Source organism: Silene latifolia, chromosome Y (assembly GCF_048544455.1).
Source record: "Silene latifolia isolate original U9 population chromosome Y, ASM4854445v1, whole genome shotgun sequence".
NCBI lineage: Eukaryota > Viridiplantae > Streptophyta > Magnoliopsida > Caryophyllales > Caryophyllaceae > Silene > Silene latifolia.
In genome coordinates, this window is record NC_133538.1 from 138365873 (window position 1) to 138387186 (window position 21314).

The 21314-nt window shown below is 40.5% G+C and overlaps 2 protein-coding genes and 2 long non-coding RNA genes across 4 annotated transcripts; 3 read left to right on the forward strand and 1 right to left on the reverse strand.

The window, feature by feature from the left end:
• The first annotated feature begins 7773 nt into the window (after positions 1-7773).
• Positions 7774-9024, forward strand: LOC141626820 (uncharacterized). Its single transcript, XR_012536409.1, has 3 exons — positions 7774-7859; positions 7943-8005; positions 8745-9024. It is a non-coding gene; the product is annotated as an uncharacterized LOC141626820 (long non-coding RNA).
• Positions 9025-10168: 1144 nt separating this feature from the next.
• LOC141626563 (uncharacterized) lies at positions 10169-13061 on the reverse strand. The gene is made up of 3 exons (XR_012536151.1): positions 12979-13061; positions 10533-12675; positions 10169-10452 (listed from the first exon to the last, which is right to left on the reverse strand). It is a non-coding gene; the product is annotated as an uncharacterized LOC141626563 (long non-coding RNA).
• Positions 13062-18474: 5413 nt separating this feature from the next.
• On the forward strand, positions 18475-18876 carry LOC141629034 (putative mitochondrial protein AtMg00860). Its single transcript, XM_074442108.1, has one exon. It carries the CDS (start codon positions 18475-18477, stop codon positions 18874-18876), a length of 402 nt encoding a protein of 133 aa, XP_074298209.1.
• A 607-nt stretch (positions 18877-19483) lies between these two features.
• Positions 19484-20641, forward strand: LOC141629035 (uncharacterized). The gene is made up of 3 exons (XM_074442109.1): positions 19484-19566; positions 19950-20047; positions 20097-20641. Exons 1-3 carry the CDS (start codon positions 19484-19486, stop codon positions 20639-20641), a joined length of 726 nt encoding a protein of 241 aa, XP_074298210.1.
• The last annotated feature ends 673 nt before the right edge of the window (positions 20642-21314 follow it).

Here is a 21314-nt window from a genome sequence, read left to right on the forward strand (position 1 = left end):
TGGAGTTGAGGGCCATGTCTCGAAAAATTGCCCTAGTCCATTCGAATCTTGCGCTGCCTTCCAACACTATAGGCAGACGAACACATACTTCGAGCCGAGCCACCCGAATTTGAGTTGGAGAAGCCAAAATGTCCAAAATCCAACCCAACATCCACCACAAAGAAGAGCCGTATGTTCCGCCTCATCAAAAGCAACAACAATACCAGAAGCCTCCTTATATGTGTGCCGCAAAGAAAGAACAAACGCAAAATTCTCGAGTTTTTGAGCTTAAGAATCTGTTGCTAAAGGAGTCCCAAGCAAGAGAGGCCGGAATGAAGTTACTTGAGAGCCAAATTGCTCAACTAGCTAGTAAAAGTAACACTCGAGCTCCCGGGCACTTACCCACTCAACCCGAACAAAAGGAGACCCTAAATGCCATCACATTGAGGAGCGGGTCCACCCTTGACGGTCCCTGCTATGATTGAGGATGCTGTTGGGAAAGATGAGCCGAGAAACAAGCAAAGAGAAAGCTTCAACGAACAAATCAAAGAAAAAGGCGTCACAGAATTTCAAATCGATCGATCGATATCCCTAGTCGATCGATCGAAACACGGGTTCCAGGAGCTTCGAATCGTGCAAACCGATCGATCGATCGAGGGGGTGGTCGATCGACCACTATCACTGCTGATATTGAAGAGTCTCGTCCTTTAATGCCAAATAATTTGCGAGACCACTTGTTTCGGGGTACCACCGTCCCGAAGATTTTAGGGGCAAACCCGAATGCTGATGGGTCAGTCCCGGCTCCGAAGTTCGACCCAATGACGGTCAATGGGTCTCATTTGAGACGGTCTGAGGAGGGGTCCAGCTTCAACAAAGAGAAGGTGACGGACTTTCAGCCTAAGTCCAAGGACGTCGGCGCGCGCGAATTAGAAGAGAGGGCTAAGGTACTCCTTACAGCCCCATATCCGGAGAGACTCTTGCCAACCAAGGAACAGGTATCCTTTAGCAAATTTGAGAAAGTGATTCGTAGCTTAAATGTTCAGGTACCCTTTCTTGAGTTAGTTAACCAAGTGCCAGCGTACACTAAGTTTATGAAAAGCGATTCTTGTCAAAGAAAAATCACTTGAACAAGTTCATACTTTGTTGCATTAACTAAAGAGTCTTGCTCTTACTTGTCTCACACTGCGCCCCATAAGTTAGAAGACCCGGCAGTTTTTCAGTTCCTTGTAGCATAGGTACCTTTTCTATCGAAAAGGCTTTATGTGATCTAGGAGCTAGCATAAGTGTCATGCCCTTAAGCCTAGCTAGGAAGCTTAAATCGACCAGGTTTGCGACATCGAGATGACAGATTCGGATGGCCGACCGATCTGCGGTCGAGCCCATAGGAGTCCTAGAGGACGTACCCGTCCAAATAGGGAAGTTTTTCTTCCCTGTTGACTTTGTTGTCCTTGACATGCCTGAGGATGACCATATACCCATCATTTTGGGTAGACCATTTTCGCACACCGCCGGTGCGATCATCGACGTCGGTAAAGGTACCTTGACTTTCAAAGTGGGAAAGCACTCCACTGTTTTTGCCAGTAGCCAAGAAAAAGGATCCCATGTGGCTGTCACCGTAACACGGTTTCGAAAAGAAATCGTACTTTGTGCTTCCCGAATCGACCGTCCCTATTACTATCTGTCAGATTAACCCCTCCGCCCCGATTGGGAGCACGAAGGAGGAAGACTTTGTTGTTTTAGATAATGCAGAGCCTGGTTTGGGGAAGGAAGAGCGCTGGATGCTCCACTGTGACAGAGCCTATCGTTTCGAGAGGAGGTCTTGGATGCCTAAGTTATGGAACTGACGAGGAAGTGGAAGATGAGCCCGTCAAGGTGAAATGGGCAGATTTGGAGTCCGACGATTCCGAGGAAGTCCTTGATTGGGGAGATGACAAAGCTGATTCATTGAGCTCTCCAACTGTTAAAGCTGAGAAGGGTGCAGCTGATAAGATGAGCACCATTGAGGCTACCTCTAGTAGCCAGAAGCCGACGAAGTGGGCCATACCATGGTCCTTTTTGATCAACTATTAGTTGATCGAGTTCGTTATAAACTTCATTTTATTGCTTTCGAACTATTTTTTTTATTGCTTTTGGGTGCGCGAAAACTTCGCTTTTATTTTGTTTGCTTAGATTTTTTATGCATTTTAGACTTTTTCTGGGTTTTGCGCAATTTTGGGCGCGTACTATTGTGTTTTTGCAGGTATTTAGAGCTCATTAGCTCAATCATTGAGCAATTACGAAGAAATAAGACACTGCAGCAGAGTTTTCAGTCGATCGACTGGTATCCTTGGTCGATCGACTGAGTTGCGGGTTACAGGAGCTACTGTTCACGACCATCTGGTCGATCGACTGCCCCTGTAGGTCGATCGATCGCTCGCCGCTATGTTCATTCACGACCTTTCCCCTATTTGTGTTTGGTCGATATGCGGACCTACGGGAGTTTTCTACTCCACTTCATTTCCGTCATATTGTCTATTTCTTCTATTGCTTCATTTTTGCACAATATTTACGTTCCAAAATTGTTTCTCTCAGTCTTATGCGTGGTACTTTCTGTCTTTCAGGCATTCTTATTGGTAGCACTGCTGGCTACTGAAACCTCCTAGCTCACGCTGGTTTGGGGAGGTTTCCTTTGCTGCGCTTAGAGTCTTGTGAGTTCCCAAGTTATCCCTTTATGTCATTATGTTTTTATTTCCCTTTTTCTAGCAAATTCCCGTTTTCCATTTTTCTTCATTACATGATTTTGCACAATGGGGACATTGTGCGATTTGGTTTGGGGAAGGGTTTTGCGTCGCATATCATTTGCTTGCATTCACGTTTACATTTCTGTTTTGCATTGTTTATTTCATGTCTCATAAATACAAAAGTCCAAAAAAAATTGAAAAATTTCACAAATTTCCATAAAACGCACGTTTATTTTAGCATATAGGTCGAGTCGGAACGGTAGTATTTCTATGATGATTTAGCATTTGCATCTGTTTTGCCTGAGCCTTGCTTGACTTACATGTTATTAGTAGAATCGTTAGTGCATATCTACGAGTTTTCGTTAAATTATTTGCTGAGCCTGAGACTTGACTTTAATAATTGGCAAGCTACATCATATATTCTGAGTTTTTAGAGCTTATAACTGGTGACATTCATGACCAGTTCATCTAGGAATGTGAGTAGTACTCCTTATGAGGCATGTTTCCTTAATTTGCATAATTATGAATTTGATCTACTTAATACCTGTATGCATTCGGTTTGTGGTTAGTTGACACATGTGGTAGAGGTTTCCTTTTCTCATTTTACCCATAAGCTTCACTATGCCAAAAATATCCTTTTTGTCCTATTTTCTACATCCTACATTTAGCCTGTCCTTTGTCAAGCTAGTAGTCTGTGTTCTTGGGATTGTTACTCAATTTTTGGTGGTACATGCTCATGTTTGAGATATCGTTGGGAGAATGAAATAAAGGAGGAAAGAAAAAAGAAAAAAAAATGGAAAAAAGATTCGAAAAAGAAGAAAAAAGAGGTTCTCAGATTGTAAGGGATCGATCGATCGCCACCTTTAGTCGATCGATCGAGATTCGTGAAAGAAAGAAAAAGTCAATTCGCATGATTTAATCCTTAGCCTTTGGCGATTTTTGCTCCCATGTTTCATTTATTTCTTATGGGGAGTTTATTGATTTAATAGTTTGGAGATTGTGAGTTTTGTGCTTGCTATAGCACCGTTTCGTTTGATTATGAGAAAGAAGTTGGATGTTGTCCTTTGGTTCCGTTTTGGTACTAGCTTGATCACCTGTACCTCCACTTTACCATAAAATGTTTTGCCTCTTCTTACCCATACCTCACATTTCCATAATTATACCTCGGCATGTGTCAATGGTCATCTGTTTGGTTGGGATGCGTATGTACGGTCATAGAGGTCGTCTTCATAATTTATTGCTGGCATGTCTTCATAGGTCGTAGTTAGGTGAGAGTCACTACAAAATTAATTCTTTCTATCTTACAAATATATCACCTGTGCTTAATTGAGCAAATTGAGCGACCCGCGAGAGTCCAATTTGATGAGTCTGTACGGTTGATGGTTCAGCAGTTTTTGACGACCTTATAATTCGTTTGCATGATTCGCATTACTAGTTGATTGTTGGTTGTGCATTAAATTGGTTCAGGCCCTACAGTTTGCGTTTCGCTCTGAGTTTGAACTCGTTCCATTGGGTCATTAGATCGAGTCTAGTTCTTGCTTGGGGACAAGCAAGGTTTGGTTTGGGGAGATTTGATGCGTGTCATTTATATGATGTTTTACATCTCTTTTTACACGCATTTCAGAGCTCAACTGTGCTATATATGCCCATATTTCTCTATTTTCCTCTACTTTCGTACTTTTGTACTTTATTGCGTAAATGTGGAGAATTTAGCAGAAATCAAGCCGAATCCGCCCCCGAGTAAGCTGCATTGCAAATGACGTTAAGGAATCGCTTAAGGAACAAGCCTGGTGCGCAATCCAAGGCCCGAAAGACGAATCCACGAGTTTAAAGAAGTCGAGTAAGAAACTAATCCGGTCGATCGACAAGATCATCATCGATCGACCACCTATCGGATCCCGAGCTACTGTTGTTGAGGAGCGATCGATCGACCGATCGAATAGTCGATCGACCGGACTTCGATTCAGGCGAGATTTAGAACTCAAAGCCCGTGAAGTTTAGGTTTAGGAAAGGGTTGTTGCGCTTATTTTCTATATAACGTAACACAACTTTCATTTTATTATCAAGTCTTTTAGGGATAATTTGACATAAAGTTTTAGATTCAAGTTTGCATTCAGAGATTGTTCGGATAATTAGGGTTTGGATATCGAATCTTGCTTTGGAATTCTGCCTTTATTCTTAATCGTTTCCTCTGGAATTTTCGGTATTGTTCTGCCCTAATCTTAAGTTCATTGTTTTGCTTTCATTGTTAGTATAGAATTGATAGTTAGTGATCCCAAGCCAATTATCGCTTCATCATTATTGTTGTTTACATCAAGTATGAATTCCGTAATAGTCATTAGTTTTATTGTTGTTTTTACATTCACCATGAGTAGCTAAATAGCTTGTGCTAGGATGTAGGCGATTTATGGCTAGGCGGCAATAGTAGATAGATACGGATCTGAACAGCGTGTCGATCGATCGATCGACATTGTTGGTCGATCGACCGACCTTGTAAGGTTACCTTTCGTTTTGATTGAATTTAATCTTGTATTTAACGAATCGAATGCATGCGACCAGTTAGATACCTCTTTTGTGACTGACCCATTAGACCGAGAGGTAGGGTAGGTTGCTTGACCGTCAATTAATTCGACTAAACTGTGCTAAGATCGAAAGATAGGTATAGTTTAGACCATTAGTCATTTTTCGGGATGAAAGTCAGTATTAGTGACATTAGGGACCTTTAGCGAGATCGAGAGATGCTAATTGTTAGGAGTGGACCGAGAGGACCTCTTATTTCCTGCCTTACTTGTGTTTAATTCAGACCGACCTAGTTTGTCGCCCTTAGGAAGTCGTAATGACCCGACCATCCTAGTACCTTTCTTTTATTTGTTTAATCCATATCTTTAGTTTATTTTCTTCTTATTATTATTAGTTATAGACCAATTCAACCAATCCCCATAATAGTTACCTTAGACTGATCATAGAACAACTAGAATTTACAACTGCCTCCTTGCGGATCGACCCTGTTACCACTAGCCTAGGTTAGTCTTAATAGGAACTATAAATTTTATCTTTGGTACTCACAGCGACGGGTATCAGTGTCCATGTTCTTGAATAACCAGGTTTCATTTCAATTGCAGACATACACATGAAGTATTTTTATTGCAGTTAATCCATTTTAAAGATTACCTAATTTGTATGATATTCACATGATGGATCAATATAAAGGAGCACAATTCGGGGAGCTCAGTCCCCATGTTTTCGCAATAGCATATACTTAATACAGGTGACATCTACTGTCAATATTTTAATTTCTCCCCCTTTTTATAGCATCCTAATCTTCCATGGCTGACACATCTGTTGCAACAAGGGCGATGATTACTGAAGGAAAGAGTAATTCAATCCTGGTTAGTGAAAAAAGTGGTGCTGGTAAGCCTGAGACAACAAAGATGCTTATGAGATATCTTGCATACTTGGGGAACGAACTGATGTGGAAGGTCGTACAGTTGAGCAACAAGTTCTCGAAGTAAGGAGCTCTAGCCTCTGATTTTTTATAGGTGATACTAGTATTGTATTTATTCAGCCACCCTGACAAGGTTATGCTATTAATATTATTAATCCCTCTATTCATTTTAATTCACTAGATTTTCGTTTTCTGGACTTTTAAATTAATTCACTACATTCCATTTTTGGGTAATAAATAACACAAAAAACAACTTCAAATGAGTGTGGGCCTCATTCTTCTCTCAAATATTTTCCATCTCCTAAAACTTTTATCCTTTGGTAAATGATACATGTGGTGTTCAAGTGAACGGAGAAGTATTCTCCATCTTAAGTTTGTTGAAAAAATGCAGTTTGAAAATAATGCTGCACTGTTTTGTCTAATATTGAATATCTATTCTGTTTTAGTCTTCTAGAAAGAGAAAAAACAGCAAGTTGATTCCTGTTTGGTCATGTGATAGTCCAATCCGGTTCTTGAAGCATTTGGCAATGCCAAAACCTTAAGAAACAACAATTCAAGGTCAGTATGAATCATTTCCCGAGTGTCCTATATAAATATCTGGCTTATGTTTTTGTCCTAAATCTGGTCATAATCGTGTTTTTTCCTTCAAAAAGTGTACTAAAAAGCTGATTGTTTATTTACATTCCCGAGTGTCCTTTATAAACACTTACAAAAAGTTGTTATCGCTATCTATTGTAATATTGGTCAAATTCAGACATTATTTAGCACCACCATCAATTTTAGACATTATTTAGCCACCTCTTCTATAATTTCATCTATATTTTAATTTTCTAAATTTCTCTCATGGTTTGAAATCCATTACAATGTCATAAGATATGTATTTGTATAGCAGGGAAGGACATGTAAGTCATAAGTCATAACGCACTAGTTTTGTACAGGTAATGCAGAGACACTTGGAACGAAGCTTCTGGAGAGTTTGCTAAAGATGGCTCCTACCAAGGAAGAAGAACGCAAGCTGATGGAATATAAGGATGATTCACCTGTCAAGCTTGGACATTCCGAGAAGTTTCTGAAGGCAGTGATTGAAATACCTTTCGCATTCAAAAGGGTCGAAGCAATGTTGTATATTGCCAATTTTGAGTCTGAGGTCGAGTACTTGAAGAAGTCTTTTGAGACATTAGAGGTAACTGCCCTCCTTCCCCTTTTTAAGACCTTAGATGAATTAGTGACCCTCCTCCTTCCTTCCGCTACTTTGCCAGTTGTATTAAAATTCTTGCGTCACGATATATAATTTCCTGCAACAAAGAAAGAGCGACACTTTAATGAACTGTACTGAACAATGAACATCATCAGCATACCTATTTAGCAGACTTGGCAAACAGGTCCTTCAGGTTGTTTATGGGGATTTTCACTTCGGGTAGGGTCACATGGCTGTGTGCCCGTTTCAGGTGCTATTATCAAGTCATCTTGGGTGGACTAGTTCGAGTCAGGCCAATTTTGACTAGTTTTTCTTCAGAAACGCTCGAGTGGATGGTATAGAAGTTTCAAGTTTTTAATAACGATCAACTAAATGTACACAAAATGGAAGTTTATAATAACAATATCACTTTATTTGCCATACAGGTGATGGGTTGGGAGAAGGATATGGCATGCCTGGTCAAGGCGGAAGTGGTAAATTGCGTGTGTCAGCTGTAGCTTGTAAAAGCTGCCAAGAAGTAAGCTATCTGTTTCCTTATCATTTATTTAGATATTCTTGAATAGTTTTTTACTAAAATGTAAATAACATCCTCTTTTGCAGGCTTAATCAATGGTGAAATGTTGTCCGCTAAGAGTTCAACAATCCCACTACTCCTTTTATCAGGTAATTTTTAGATATCCAACCTGAAGTCAGATTCATGTTTTACAACTTGTAGTTCCCTTTTATTAACGTTCACGCTATTTTTCGAGATTCAGTCAATGTAGAAGTCTCAGTATCACCTCTAAACCCCTCTCAATAGAATGATTCCATTCCATATAGAAATAGAAGAAATAGTAGGTCAAAGAAAAAAAGTGGAATACCACCCCATTCCATGCCTGGGCAGACTAGGCGTTTATGTAGTAGATTGACCTTTATGATAAAACTTATTTACATAGCTTACATGTTAACTTATTTCGTTCGTACTGGTTAACTTGTTTTAGTAAACTTAGTTCATTCCAGCTATAGTCTTCATACATTTTGTAAAATTTATAGTTGTGTTCTGGTGTGCACTTACATAGCGTACTAGTTAAGCTATTCAGTTTGTTTATAGTCCGTGATTTTACACAAATTGTGTGACGAAGATGAAGTAAATTGGTTGTGGGTTTTACAACGAATTCGGTGGCGTCATTTCAAAGGTGATCTGCTAGGTACCTTTTTGTTTGTTTAGTTTTGAGATATTTGTCAATTATGTATGTTGGTTGCTTGCAGTACTTTATCAAGCCTTTCTTGCCAATTTTTAATTGGACTCACCCTTGATATCATGTTCTGTAATTTGGTGCATGATATCCCAACTGACACAAATGGTACTCGTAAGATATATATATATTTCTCAATAGTAATTTGTAGTATTGTACATATGCAGGCTCAAATACACATTGATTTGTATTTAAATTGCCCCGCCAAGCCATGAAGATTTAAGGATGAAAAGTCGACACAATGTTGGTAGTTAGAAGGAGCTCAAATATAAGGAAAAAACAAGGAGTATTACACTATTATATTAGTTTTTTAATTTTCATTTTGTATCTTACTATCAATATTGTCATTATTTAGTCAGAGGTATTCTACAGGTATCTTTTTATGTGTAAATCTAAGAATATTTATTTTCAAAACAATGTATATTTATACATTATGGGTTTTGGAAATGTAATTTTTTTAATTGATTGAAGCTCTCATTTGAGGCGTTTTCCCCACTAAAAACGCCTCAAATGTATTTTTTTTAAATAATAAAAATACCTATTTACATCGGTTTTAGTCAATAAATGATGTAAATAAGTTGATATTTACATCGATTCTACACCAAAAACGATGTAAATTAGATGCTATTAACATCGGTTTACTTAGAAACCGATGTAATTGAAACAAATTAACATCGGTTTTCACCTATAACCGATGTTAATTGTATACTATTTAAATCGGTTCTAAAACCGATGTTAATGTAACAATACTAAATTCGTCGCCCCCAGAAACATCGCCACAAAAGCGATGTAAATGGGGTAAAATAACCGATGTCAATGAGACTTTTTCTACTAGTGAGTACCAACGAATACTCGGTCGAGTACTGCAAAACACGTATCAGGTCCACTACCAACGCAAGAATCACGGTTTTAATGAACCTAACAATACGGAGAAAAACAAGTATTGGCCTTATGGCCGGTTACAATCATCCAAAACAAATCAAATGGAAGTACGATAGAAGTCCAACAAAATATCCAACAACAAGACCATATAAATCAAAACGGAGCTCAGACGTCCGCATCCTCATCAATATCCTCGCCACCACCTGTGTCGGATGTCCCCGCTCCCTGATATGCTCCGGATGAGTAGCCACCACTGCCGGTCCACCTCCCTGCCTCGTCTAGCTGGCTACCATAGTTGGCTTCTCACGGTTCCGTGAGACAACCATACCCGTAACTCTCCGGTGATCTCCATGAGTTGGGGTCCACCCCGTAGCTATGGAACACTCCGATGTCATTCTCCGACCCCCTCCACCATACCTAGGGATGTCATTGGGGTGGGGTGGGGTGGGGGATATGTATCCCAGAACCGTACCCACCAGCTATAAGTAGCCCCTGTACCCGGCCTGCGACCCGTGATGGGTCAACTTTTCTCCATCGTAACCTGCCTGGCAGGCGAGACTTATATACCTTTACCCGCTCCAATCCATGGCAGGGCCCAGTTAACCCGCCCATACCCGAATGACCCGCCTTTCACCCACCAAGTTGGGTACCTACCTGTTGCTTTTGAACAAGCAATGTACTTCATAAAAAGTTATTATCACAAGCTGGTGAGTAAATTATCCACGTCCTATGTACATTGTTGATTGTATAACGTCTACAAATCATAAATACGTTGAAAATTTTACAGTCCAAAAGCACAAATACGTCGAAAAGTTTACAGTCCAAAATCGAAGTGATTATCCGAGAAATTTAATACAACAATTTTCGCAACTAAATCAGCATTTCTTCAATTTGTAGTCTGAAATCAGCCCTCTTCGTCTGTGAAACAATCTTCATCCTCCTCAATGTCAACGACTATTTGTTGGAGCTCCACTTATTTTAGATCATCACCGCCTTAAAAAATAAAATTAAGTAAACATAATAATAAAAACAAAACAGGATGGCTGGTGTACAAAGTTAAAACTTCAACATACCTCTAATATCGGTCCATATCCAATTTTGAGCACACATCAAAGCCTCCACAGTTGACGGAAGTAGGCGGCTACGATGAGCACTTAACACACGCCCACCTGTGCTAAATGCCGACTCGGAAGCAACACTAGATACGGGTATACTTAGGATATCCCTTGCTATATTTTGAAGTATTAGGAATGTTGATCCATTGGTTTTCCACCAAACAAGAATATCAAAGTCATTCAAAAGAGGTGCATTAGGACTTTAAAAATAATTTTCTAGCTTCGATTTTTCCTGAACTTGATTTTCCTCCACCTCCAAGTATTTAGCAAAACCACTAAGCTTTCTTTTTCCAGAAATTGTACCATCTGATTGCGGCTTGGACCCAGAAGTCGATTGTTTACCTTTGCTCTTTTTATAATTAGACGATTATTCAGCAACCAAGTCCCTCAGAACTTCTTTCACCTTTTCAATATCATACTCAATATCAGCGTCCTCAAAAAATTGCCTATAATAGTAACGGAAAAGAGGTATCTTATACCTAGGATCTAAGACTGCCGCAACCGCCAAAAGGGTATTAACATCAGCCCAATACATATTATACTTCTCCAGCATACTTATCGCCATGTCTTTTATTATAGGATCAGATGATGTAACCCAATTATTTAATGCACATCGAATTTTGCATATATTTGTAAAATAAATATTAGCGGTAGGATACTTAGTGCCAGAAAAATCATGGGTGGCATCACTAAACAACTCTAACTTCTCACAAATTAACCCGGCTTTCTCCCAATCTTCTTTAAGGGGCGCACAATTAAATATCTCAGACTCTCGACCACCTAAAACCTCAAAGACCTTATTGTACTTGATTGCTACCTTAAGCATTTCATAGGTGGAATTCCATCGAGTCTTACAATCAAGTACACGTTTTTTTGAACAATTGGCACCTTGTGACCTAGTTGTACTCTCGAATTTTGTTGCCCTTAATATAGAAGCTGTCCAGAAAACTACACCGTTTCTTACTCTTTTAATTCCCTCGCCAATTATACTAAGATCGTCTTGAACAATAAGATTCAGAATGTGGGCACAACAATGCATATGTATAAAATTTCCTTTCAAAATTTGTGAATCTTTAGGAAGTTTTAGACGTATAATTTCCATTACAACATTATTTGTTGTGCAATTATCCAAAGTAATGGATGAGATACAACAATCAAGATTCCAGTCATAAATGCACTTACATAAAGCCTCGACTAAGAAGTCCTTTGTATGAGGTGCCTCCACATATAAAAATTTGGACAACACAAAGAAATTTATCAAAAAATGACATAAAAACAAGAGATAAAAGAATGACATAAAGATAAAAGAGCTTAACTTTATCAAAGAATGACATAGAGATAAAAGAGCAGCTGCCTATATATATCTCAGTATACGACTCTGTAACTTCCACGAATTATCAATGAAGTGTGCGGTGACTGCCATATACCCTTTCTTTTGGTTACTTGAAGTCCACATATCCGTTGTTAAGGCAATTTTGCTCTTGGTTTTCATCATTAAGTCAGTCATGTTCACCTTCTCATCAACATATTTTCTCATAATATCCTTTCTAGTTGTATTTCGACAAGGGACTTTAAAACCAGGTTGTAGTGTCTTACATAGTTTCCTAAACCCGTAATGCTCAACCATGCTTAGTGGGTATTCATGGAGAACAATCATCTCAGCCACATCCCGCCTCCCATCCTCTTGATGAAACTCATAAGGTGCCAATGTCAGCATTTCACTCATATTTGTAGGATTAGTTTGTTTGCCAAATAATCTAGTTTGCCTAATATCTTGACAAATTCTTTTCGGACAACGCTTAGTGTGTCCTTTTAAGTGAGTAGTGCCAGCATTTGGACCACCAGCCAACTTTACTTCACAATAATTACACGTGGCTTTTACATCATCCCCAATCTGTATTCTTTGATAATGTTTCCAAACCTCTGATGTATGTCTACCAGAAAGAGGAAGCACAATATAACCAGATTCTGTTTTATCAAGACTTTCAATATCAATCGGCTTTGAACTGGTAGAACCTTCAAAACCACTCTCCGCTCCACAAGGTTTTGTACCGGAATTAACATTATCATCTACCATGATTTATTACCCAACACTAGTATTCTGTATCACAAAATGGTTAACTTTAATATCTTACTATCTTTCACATAACTAGTGTGTCATACGATTGAAAATTACAACATTATAAGGTAGTAATCAGAAGTTAATGATACTAAACCAACATATTATTTCATCAAATCATAAAATAAAAATCTACAAACAATAAAAATCACTGAAACGAAATGAAATCTATACATCTATAAAAGTAAAGGAACGACGGAAGATGCAATACAACAAAGTAATTGAAGAAACAAGAAAGAAGAAGAATGAAGAAGGAAAAATCAACAAAAAAAAATAGGAAATTACCTCAACAACAATGGCGTGGCTGCAGGTGAGTTTGTACCAAATTGTTTCTTTACCCTAATTTTGATTTGGAATGTAGAAGAAGTAGTGTGTCGGGCGGTTTGTTTAAATCAATTTTAGCATCATTAATTAAATGGGCCAGATAGAGTATTGTTGAGATTGGGCTAACATAGAATTATGTGGGTATTGGACTATTGGTTATTAATTTTGTTAAGATAAGAAAATAATTTTGGGGATTGGTATTGCAGGCAGGGTAGGGTAGGCGGGTACGAGGCGGGTACGGGGCAGGGCGGGTGATATGCGAAACCCGACCTCGACCCACTATCCGTGGCGGGTCACGTTTTAGACACCTACACCCGCCCCATCATCCGTTTATGTATCACCCATACCCACCCCAATTGGGGCGGGTGCGGGGCGGTACCCACATCGGCCTGCCCCAGTGACATCCCTAACCATACCGGATGCGCCAAATCTGTCCCTATACCCTGGTTATAGGCCATTTCATGCATATTCCGCAACACCACTGTGGTAGAAATTCGCTCGGCCAACTCACTGATTTGCATCCTAGGGTCGTGGACCGTAGGGTATGGCGAGTACTAGGTTGCGTAAAAGCTTGGTGTGGTATATGAAGGCCCAGTCTCGACCTCTCTGGTCACCCTCTTTCCACGGGGCCCGCCAGGTGTAGGAACGGTCGCCTACTTCCCCGAAGTAGTGATCGGCCCAGGCAAGTCTAGATTGATAGCGAGGTCAATCAGATAGAAATGAGGCTCAGCCTGGGGGTCCCCACTACCCGAGTCATACTTCTCTAGGTGGTTAACCACTGGTAGGTTCTCTGGATCGGGAAGTCTCATCCATTTAATCCCCTTTATCCTCCAAGCATAGGTCCCGTCATCTAGCTTCCTAAGCTACTTAATGTGGCACCAGTAGTGTGCATCCATGGTGGGAGCAGTCTCAAACAACCCAACTCCAGTCGCTGAAGGGGCCTCAAAGTCAGCTAGCCTCCGAGCTAGGCGGGTCACTATGGCCCCGCAACTCAGATAGCGGCTCTTGGAGCGAGCCATAAGTGTCAAAATGGCGCACACAACCCCGGGAGCACTATAATCAAAGAGCTCCCTCCAAATAGGGTTAAGGTAGGACACTAGAAGCATAACCTCGTGAGAGTTCAACTTACTCACATCATTCCGAGCAAACAGTAAACAAGTCATCATCCTCAGAAACATGTGAAGGGACACGTGTTAAACATCGTTAATCAACATGGCACTCGCGGATGGGGTGGGTCGGCCGGTAAGATAGGGTAGGAAGTGGGGTGCTCCACTCGAGGTCGCGACATCACTAATATATCTCTCATGCTCGGCTTCTAGGCCAAGCTGCTCAGCAAACTGATCAAGGGTTAGCTCATGGTCTATGTTCAGAAGGCGGAAACTAAAAACCTTTCCCTTCATATCTTACTCCAAGGAACTAAGAAACAATAGGGTGAGATGCGGGTAAGACTTTTTGCGAAGGTGGTATAGTCCCTCCATCCCCAGAATCTCGAATATATGTGATATATCCAATTCCACACCCAAGGTTGTCAAAATCTCCGGATCCACACACCGGGTCGGCCTCATGGTTCAACCCATCAAGGCCACGAAAGCAGCCCGTTGTTTAAAGTCGGCAATTAAGATTACCGATGGGTATTCATCGACTGGAGGAACAAGCGGCTCTTGGCTTGATTGACCCTCCTCAATCGCAACATTGGCACGAGTCCTTTTCTTTGGGGGTGCTTTAGTCTTCGGCATGCTGCAAAAAGTACAAGTTCAACAAGAATTTTCCGGAAATTACACCATGGTAAGGGCGATTTTTGAGTTTAACTTTCAGACGGATTTTTCTATCAAAAGGCATGAATTTTCAACTTGGTAGAGCATTACCATCATCAATTAAACCATTAAGAACATCCTAGTAGCAATCTAAGTGGCCACAAATCAAAAATTTGAGCAAAACCCTAGAAATGTTCGGCATTAAATCGGGAGTTTTTGGGCTTAAAATCCATCGTTTGCATATGTAAAACAACTAATAAGAGCAATTACTACTAATTGAACACCATACAACATTAAAAATTGGATTATAAGAGTTGAAGATTTTGAATTTGGGGCAAATTTCTCAATTGATTTTGGTAAAATAAAGAGTTTTTGATAGTTGCATTACCTTAAGTCGGAATTTGAGTAGAAAGGGCAAAGGCAAGAGCAAATCCGAGAGCAAAGTTAACAAAATCATCCAATTTTATGTTGAGAGAGAAATTTTTTGATGAAAATTGTATGTAGAATGAGAGTGTGAGGCGTGAATTATGATAGAAATAGGTTTAATAGGTTTCCGGAAAAACACGAGTTGAACCGCGAATATTTGGAGTACTCGGCCGAGCACTGGGCCTTCTCGGCCGAGTAGCCTCTACTCGGTTCGAGTACTTGGTCTACTTGGTCGAGTACTCAGAGGTCAGTAGCTGGCCTAAAATGCCATTCTGAGTACTCGGCCGAGTGCTTATATACTCGGCCAAATTTTGCTTACTCGATCGAGTATCCATTTCACTCGGTCGAGTGTACCTATACAGTAACGAAATTTGAAGACTTTATGAATAATTCCCTGCAAAACAACAAACACTTTTCGGAGTTCCACTCATCCGGGCCTCGTCACACTTGGACCTTACTCCTATCAAACATTAGGCAACTTGTCAGCTACACACCCCACGACGACTCACTTACACAACACATATTATTCTTCGCATAATCCCTTTAACAAAACTATCTATATAACATGTATACATAACCTTTTCAATTTTGATTATAACACCAACAAAGTATAGACAAAACCATACACATACAAGTCTCTACTCCGTTCATGCACATATTGCTACCTCAAGCCATTTATACCCTAACTATCTCTTTACATGTCATGCACTTACCGTCTAGCATCACTTCCTTTGTCATATACAACCATACATAAAACTTTAAACCACTACGTAGCTCATTCATAAGCACAAGCACACATCATTACACGATCACTCGTATCCTAGCTACTTCAACCTTGACACCAACACAAAGTAACATTCATGGAAACCACATATCACACACACACACACACACACACACACACACACACACACACACACACACACACACACACACACACACACACACACACACACACACACACACACACACACACACACACACACACACACACACACACACACACACACACACACACACACATCCCCATACGTTTACCCCACGCGACGTTGCTGGCTTAAGCATGATGGGGGCGGGATTCTGAGATGAGGGTGCCTTCTCACCAAAAACCGACATAAGAGGGCTCCCAACACACACACACCAGGTTCATTTTAATTTGACACCCTACATTCATTTGGTTCATTGGTTCAGGTTCCAAAATCGTCGCTCTGATACCACTTTGTAGCACCCCCATATACCTAAGTGCCTTACCAAGGACCACCCTAGCATATAAAGGTGCTACCATCTCGGTTGCCCGAGGTAAGTAGATCAAATAAACAATAACAGAACGTTTTATTACATGTCTCTTACAAGTTATACAACTGACAAAAGAAAACAAGCCTTGTACAATAGAAAGGACCACTAAGCATGAGTGACAACGGCAACTAGTTAGACAACATGATGACCCGGATTCCTCTATATCCCACAAGCAACATATCAAGCAGCGCCTGCTAAACCAACTGCTCACCATCCCCAAATGGATCATCACAGTTTTGAAAACATAACACATGGTAAGTTCACTGGATAATCAAGATAATCAAAACAACCAAAATACATCCAAGCCATCAATACACATTCCTCCAAACTCCAAAGTAACCAGTAATCGACTACACACTGAAGTGTGTAGCCCTGCCGGGTTCCCATCGTAATGGGAGACCCATGCCGCCAGTGAGGGACTGCAGCCTTGCCCACCTAAGACCCGCTCATCGCAACGAGCGAATAACCCATGTCCATTATTGTGCACATCCCCCTTGTGACGGGAACCACAAGGGGCAAATCAAGCTCGTGAAGCCATTCCCGAAGATGACTCCACTTAGCTGAGGGCGCACCTAGAGAACCATAGACAAACAACAACCAAGCCAATCATCCAAGAATCACAAATTCAATACAATACTAATCATGCTAATACATCAATCATTATCATCTTAAATCAATTAAACAAGCAGCCGAGTAGGGAAAACCCTACCTTTTCGCTATTCCATGAAAGTGCGTCCATCATACAAGCCAAGCAAGACTCCACGATGAACCCTACAAGTAGCAACCATATCCTATCACTAAACTATCTAAGATCTACTGAAAGATAACAACTAAACACAAACTCACCTTGAGACGCAAACCGATGCCGACGACGGCGATAACCGACTCGATGACTTCATGCATAAACTGTCTCCCTTATTGAGTTAGTGTTCAAGACCATATAAGAAGTATATGGTGAGATGAAAGGATTGGGGGGGGGGGGAGAGAGAGAGAGAGAGAGAGAGAGAGAGAGAGAGAGAGAGAGAGAGAGAGAGAGAGAGAGATTAGGTTTAGGAAGAAAAAGGAACCATCGAAAATGAATTATGACTAAGACTCTGCGTTTTATAATAAACGCGTTGACTACTGACGAGATACTTGGCCGAGTATGGACTTATTAGACCGAGTACGCCCCACTCGGTCGAGTATCTCAACTACTCAGTCTAGTGTCCCCAGCTAGGTCGAGTAACAAGTCACGTTAGTCAACTAATCTCTCATGTATCCCATGCTAAGGCCCTCATTTGGTCAATATATCGGTCAACGGGTCCCTAACAGGGCGGGTATTACAGGAGGGTCTTCATGAGGAATTGCTGCAACTAATGGGTCAATACCAGGGAATTTTTGAGGAACCAAAATAATTACCACCTTTGAAAGAAGGGCATAGTCATGTGATTAATCTAAAGGAGAATTCTCAACCTATTAATATGAGACCCTATAGGTATCACATGATTCAGAAAGATGTTATTGAGGAAATGACCAAAAGCTGCTGGTGAGTAGAGTCATAAGGCATAACACTAGCCCTTATGCATCTCCTGTGGTTCTAGTGAATAAAAAAGATGGGACATGGAGGCTTTGTGTGGATTATAGGCGCCTAAATAAGCAAACAATAAAAAATAAGTTCCCAATTCCACTCATTGAGGAGTTGTTGGATGAGCTCCATAGTTCTAAGTTTTATTCCAAGATTGATTTAAGAGCAGGATTCCATCAAATAAGAATGAACCTCATGGATGTGTACAAAACAGTATTTAGGACACATCATGGGCATTTCGAGTACTTGGTAATGCTCTTTGGTCTTACTAATGCTCCATCAACCTTCCAAAGTTTAATAAATCACACATTTCACCCTTTTTTAAGGAAATTTGTTCTTGTGTTTTTTGATGATATATTGGTCTATTGTCCAAGTTGGGAAGAGCATTTAAAACACCTTGAACAAGTTTTGGGAAAGATGAGGGATCACAAACTCTTTGTTAAACCTAGCAAATGTTATTTTGGAGCTGTGCAGTTAGAGTACTTGGGGCATGTGATATCCAGACAAGGAGTAGCTACTGATCCTTCCAAGATTGCTGCAGTGGCAGAGTGGCCACAACCAAAGACATTGAAGCAACTCAGAAGGTCTTTAGGCCTCACTGGTTATTATAGAAGGTTTATTCAAAATTATAGGGCGATTAGTAAACCCCTCACACTACTTCTGAGGAAGAATTTCTCCCATTGGTCAGAAGATGCTGGCAAAGCTTTTGAAAAACTCAAATCTGCAATGGTCAGTGCACCAGTACTTGCCTTACCAAACTTTTCTAAGACCTTTGTAGTGGAACTGACGCTTATGGAGAAGGAATATGAGCTATTTTGATGCAAGAACATCATCCAATAGCTTTCATAAGTAAAACATTGTCACTCAAACACCAGTCAATGTCCATCTATGAAAGAGAGCTCTTAGCCATTATACATGCAGTGGGAAAATGGAGCCAATATCTAATGGGAAGGCCCTTCATAATCAAGATTGATCATCAGAGTCTCAAATACCTCTTGGAGCAAAGAATTACTAATCCTCTACAACAGAAGTGGCTGGCAAAATTGCTTGGCTATGACTATGAAATAACATACGAAAAGGGGAAGGAGAATATAGCTGCTGATGCATTGTCAAGGATCAAGAGTTCAGAATTATTGCAGCTGCACATTAGTTCTATCAGCACAAACCTTTATCAGTCCATCAAAAAATCCTGGAAAGAGGATAAGCAGTTGAAGGATTTGATTGAGGAGCTTAGGCTAAATCCAAATTCCCACAAGCATTTTTCCTAGCAAGCTGAACAACTTAAATATAAAGGGAAATTAGTGATAGGCAAAGTTAAAGGGTTGCAGCAAAGATCATTTCACTAATACATGACAACCTCCAAGATGGTCGTTCAGGGGTTGAAGCAACTTATCAGAGGATCAAACCTCAATTATACTGGAAGAACATGAAGGAAGATGTTCAGAATTACATCACACAGTTCTCTACATATAAACAATGTAAGTATGATCCCTCTGCCTATCCTGGAAGGTAAATCCCCTAAGTATTCCCCATGCCTTATGGACTAAAATAAGCATGGATTTCATTGAAGGGTTGCCAAGATCAATGGGAATAGACTGCATACTTGTGGTGGTAGATAGGTTGAGCAAATCATCTCACTTTGTGCCACTTAAACACCCCTATGCTGCTACCATAGTGGTCCAAGCCTATTTTGATTAGATCTACAAGCTACATGGAATGCCGCAGTCTATGGTTTTTAACAGGGATCCCATCTTTGTCAGTAACTTTTGGCAGGAACTCTTCTCAGTTCAAGGGGTGGACATTAATCCATCTTCTGCTTACCACCCATAGTCTGATGGCTAAACATAGGTGTTAAACAAGTGGCTTGAGACTTATCTGAGATGTTTTTGTAGTGAGACATCTACTGAGTTGTGTAAGTGGCTGTCAGCTGTTGAGTACTGGTATAACACATCCTATCACACTTCATTGAAAGCCTCCCCTACTGAGTGGTGTAAGTGGCTGTCAGCTGCTGAGTGGTGACAACAAGGTGGATGCTGCAGATAGGAGTTTGGTAACCAGGGAAGAAGCATCAACAGCAATCAGGATCCACCTCTCAAGAGCTCAAAATAGAATGAGGCAACAGGCTAACAAGCAAAGGAGTAAGAGGGAATTTCAGGAAGGAGATTTTGTATATCTCAAACTCCAACCATATAGACAGATTTCTATAGCTAGTAGAGGAAATCGGAAGCTCTCTAAAAGGTACTATGGTCCCTACCAGATACTGAAAAGGATAGGACCAGTAGCCTATAAGTTATCACTTCCCCCCTCAGCTAAGATTCACCATACATTTCATGTCTCCTTGCTGAAGAAATTCTATGGGGATCCTCCCGAGATTATAGACCCCACTGAGTTGCAGCTGCAACCAAGGCAGCCTGAACTTATAATGGCCAGGAAAATTGTCAAGACAGGAAGGATTAATGTTACAAAGGTACTGGTCAAATGGTCTGATTCACAACTTGAAGATGCCACCTGGGAATTCCTTTATGATCTCAAGCTGAAATATCCATCCTTTGATCCTTGGGGTCAAGGATCCTTTGAAGGCTAGGGTAATGATGCAAATGTTGACAGAGATGCTCGGGCAATCACTGGTACTGTCACAATGAGTATAAAACCAGGAAATGAGAATTCTAACTGTGCCAGTGGTGCCAAAGAATTACAAAAGCGTCAGGGGAGATATTCTGCAGATACTGGCAGGACACCTCACCAGGTTCTAGAAGGGAACATCCATGTACCGGCTTTACCATGTGCCAGGGTGAGGAGTACAATGGAGAGCACCTGAGTCAATCCAAATGCAACGGCCATATTGAGTACTATGCTGAGTAATTAAGCTTGACAAGCAAGGCATTATAGCCTATAAATAAGTCAGCTACCTTAGCTTTATTTTCCGTCAATGGATGTAATCTGAATTTCTCTTTTAGGGGAGTTTAATAGCAATTTCGGGTGATATTCACTGCAAATTGTTATTTGGGGCAGCCTATTAATCAATGATTAAACAACTGCATTTCTATCTCATTGCATTTATTTAAGCGTTTGCATCATATAGTAATGGTTGAGCACCAATCAATGATTTAATACTCTAACATTGAAGGTGGTTTTGTCTTTTCTCCCCGGTGACCATGAGCTCCATTCTCCGCCGCATGGAATTTAATGGTCTTTGTTGTTTTATGATGCTTAAGATTTCAGTGACCATCATTCTATAGGCCTCCTTAATCCTCAAA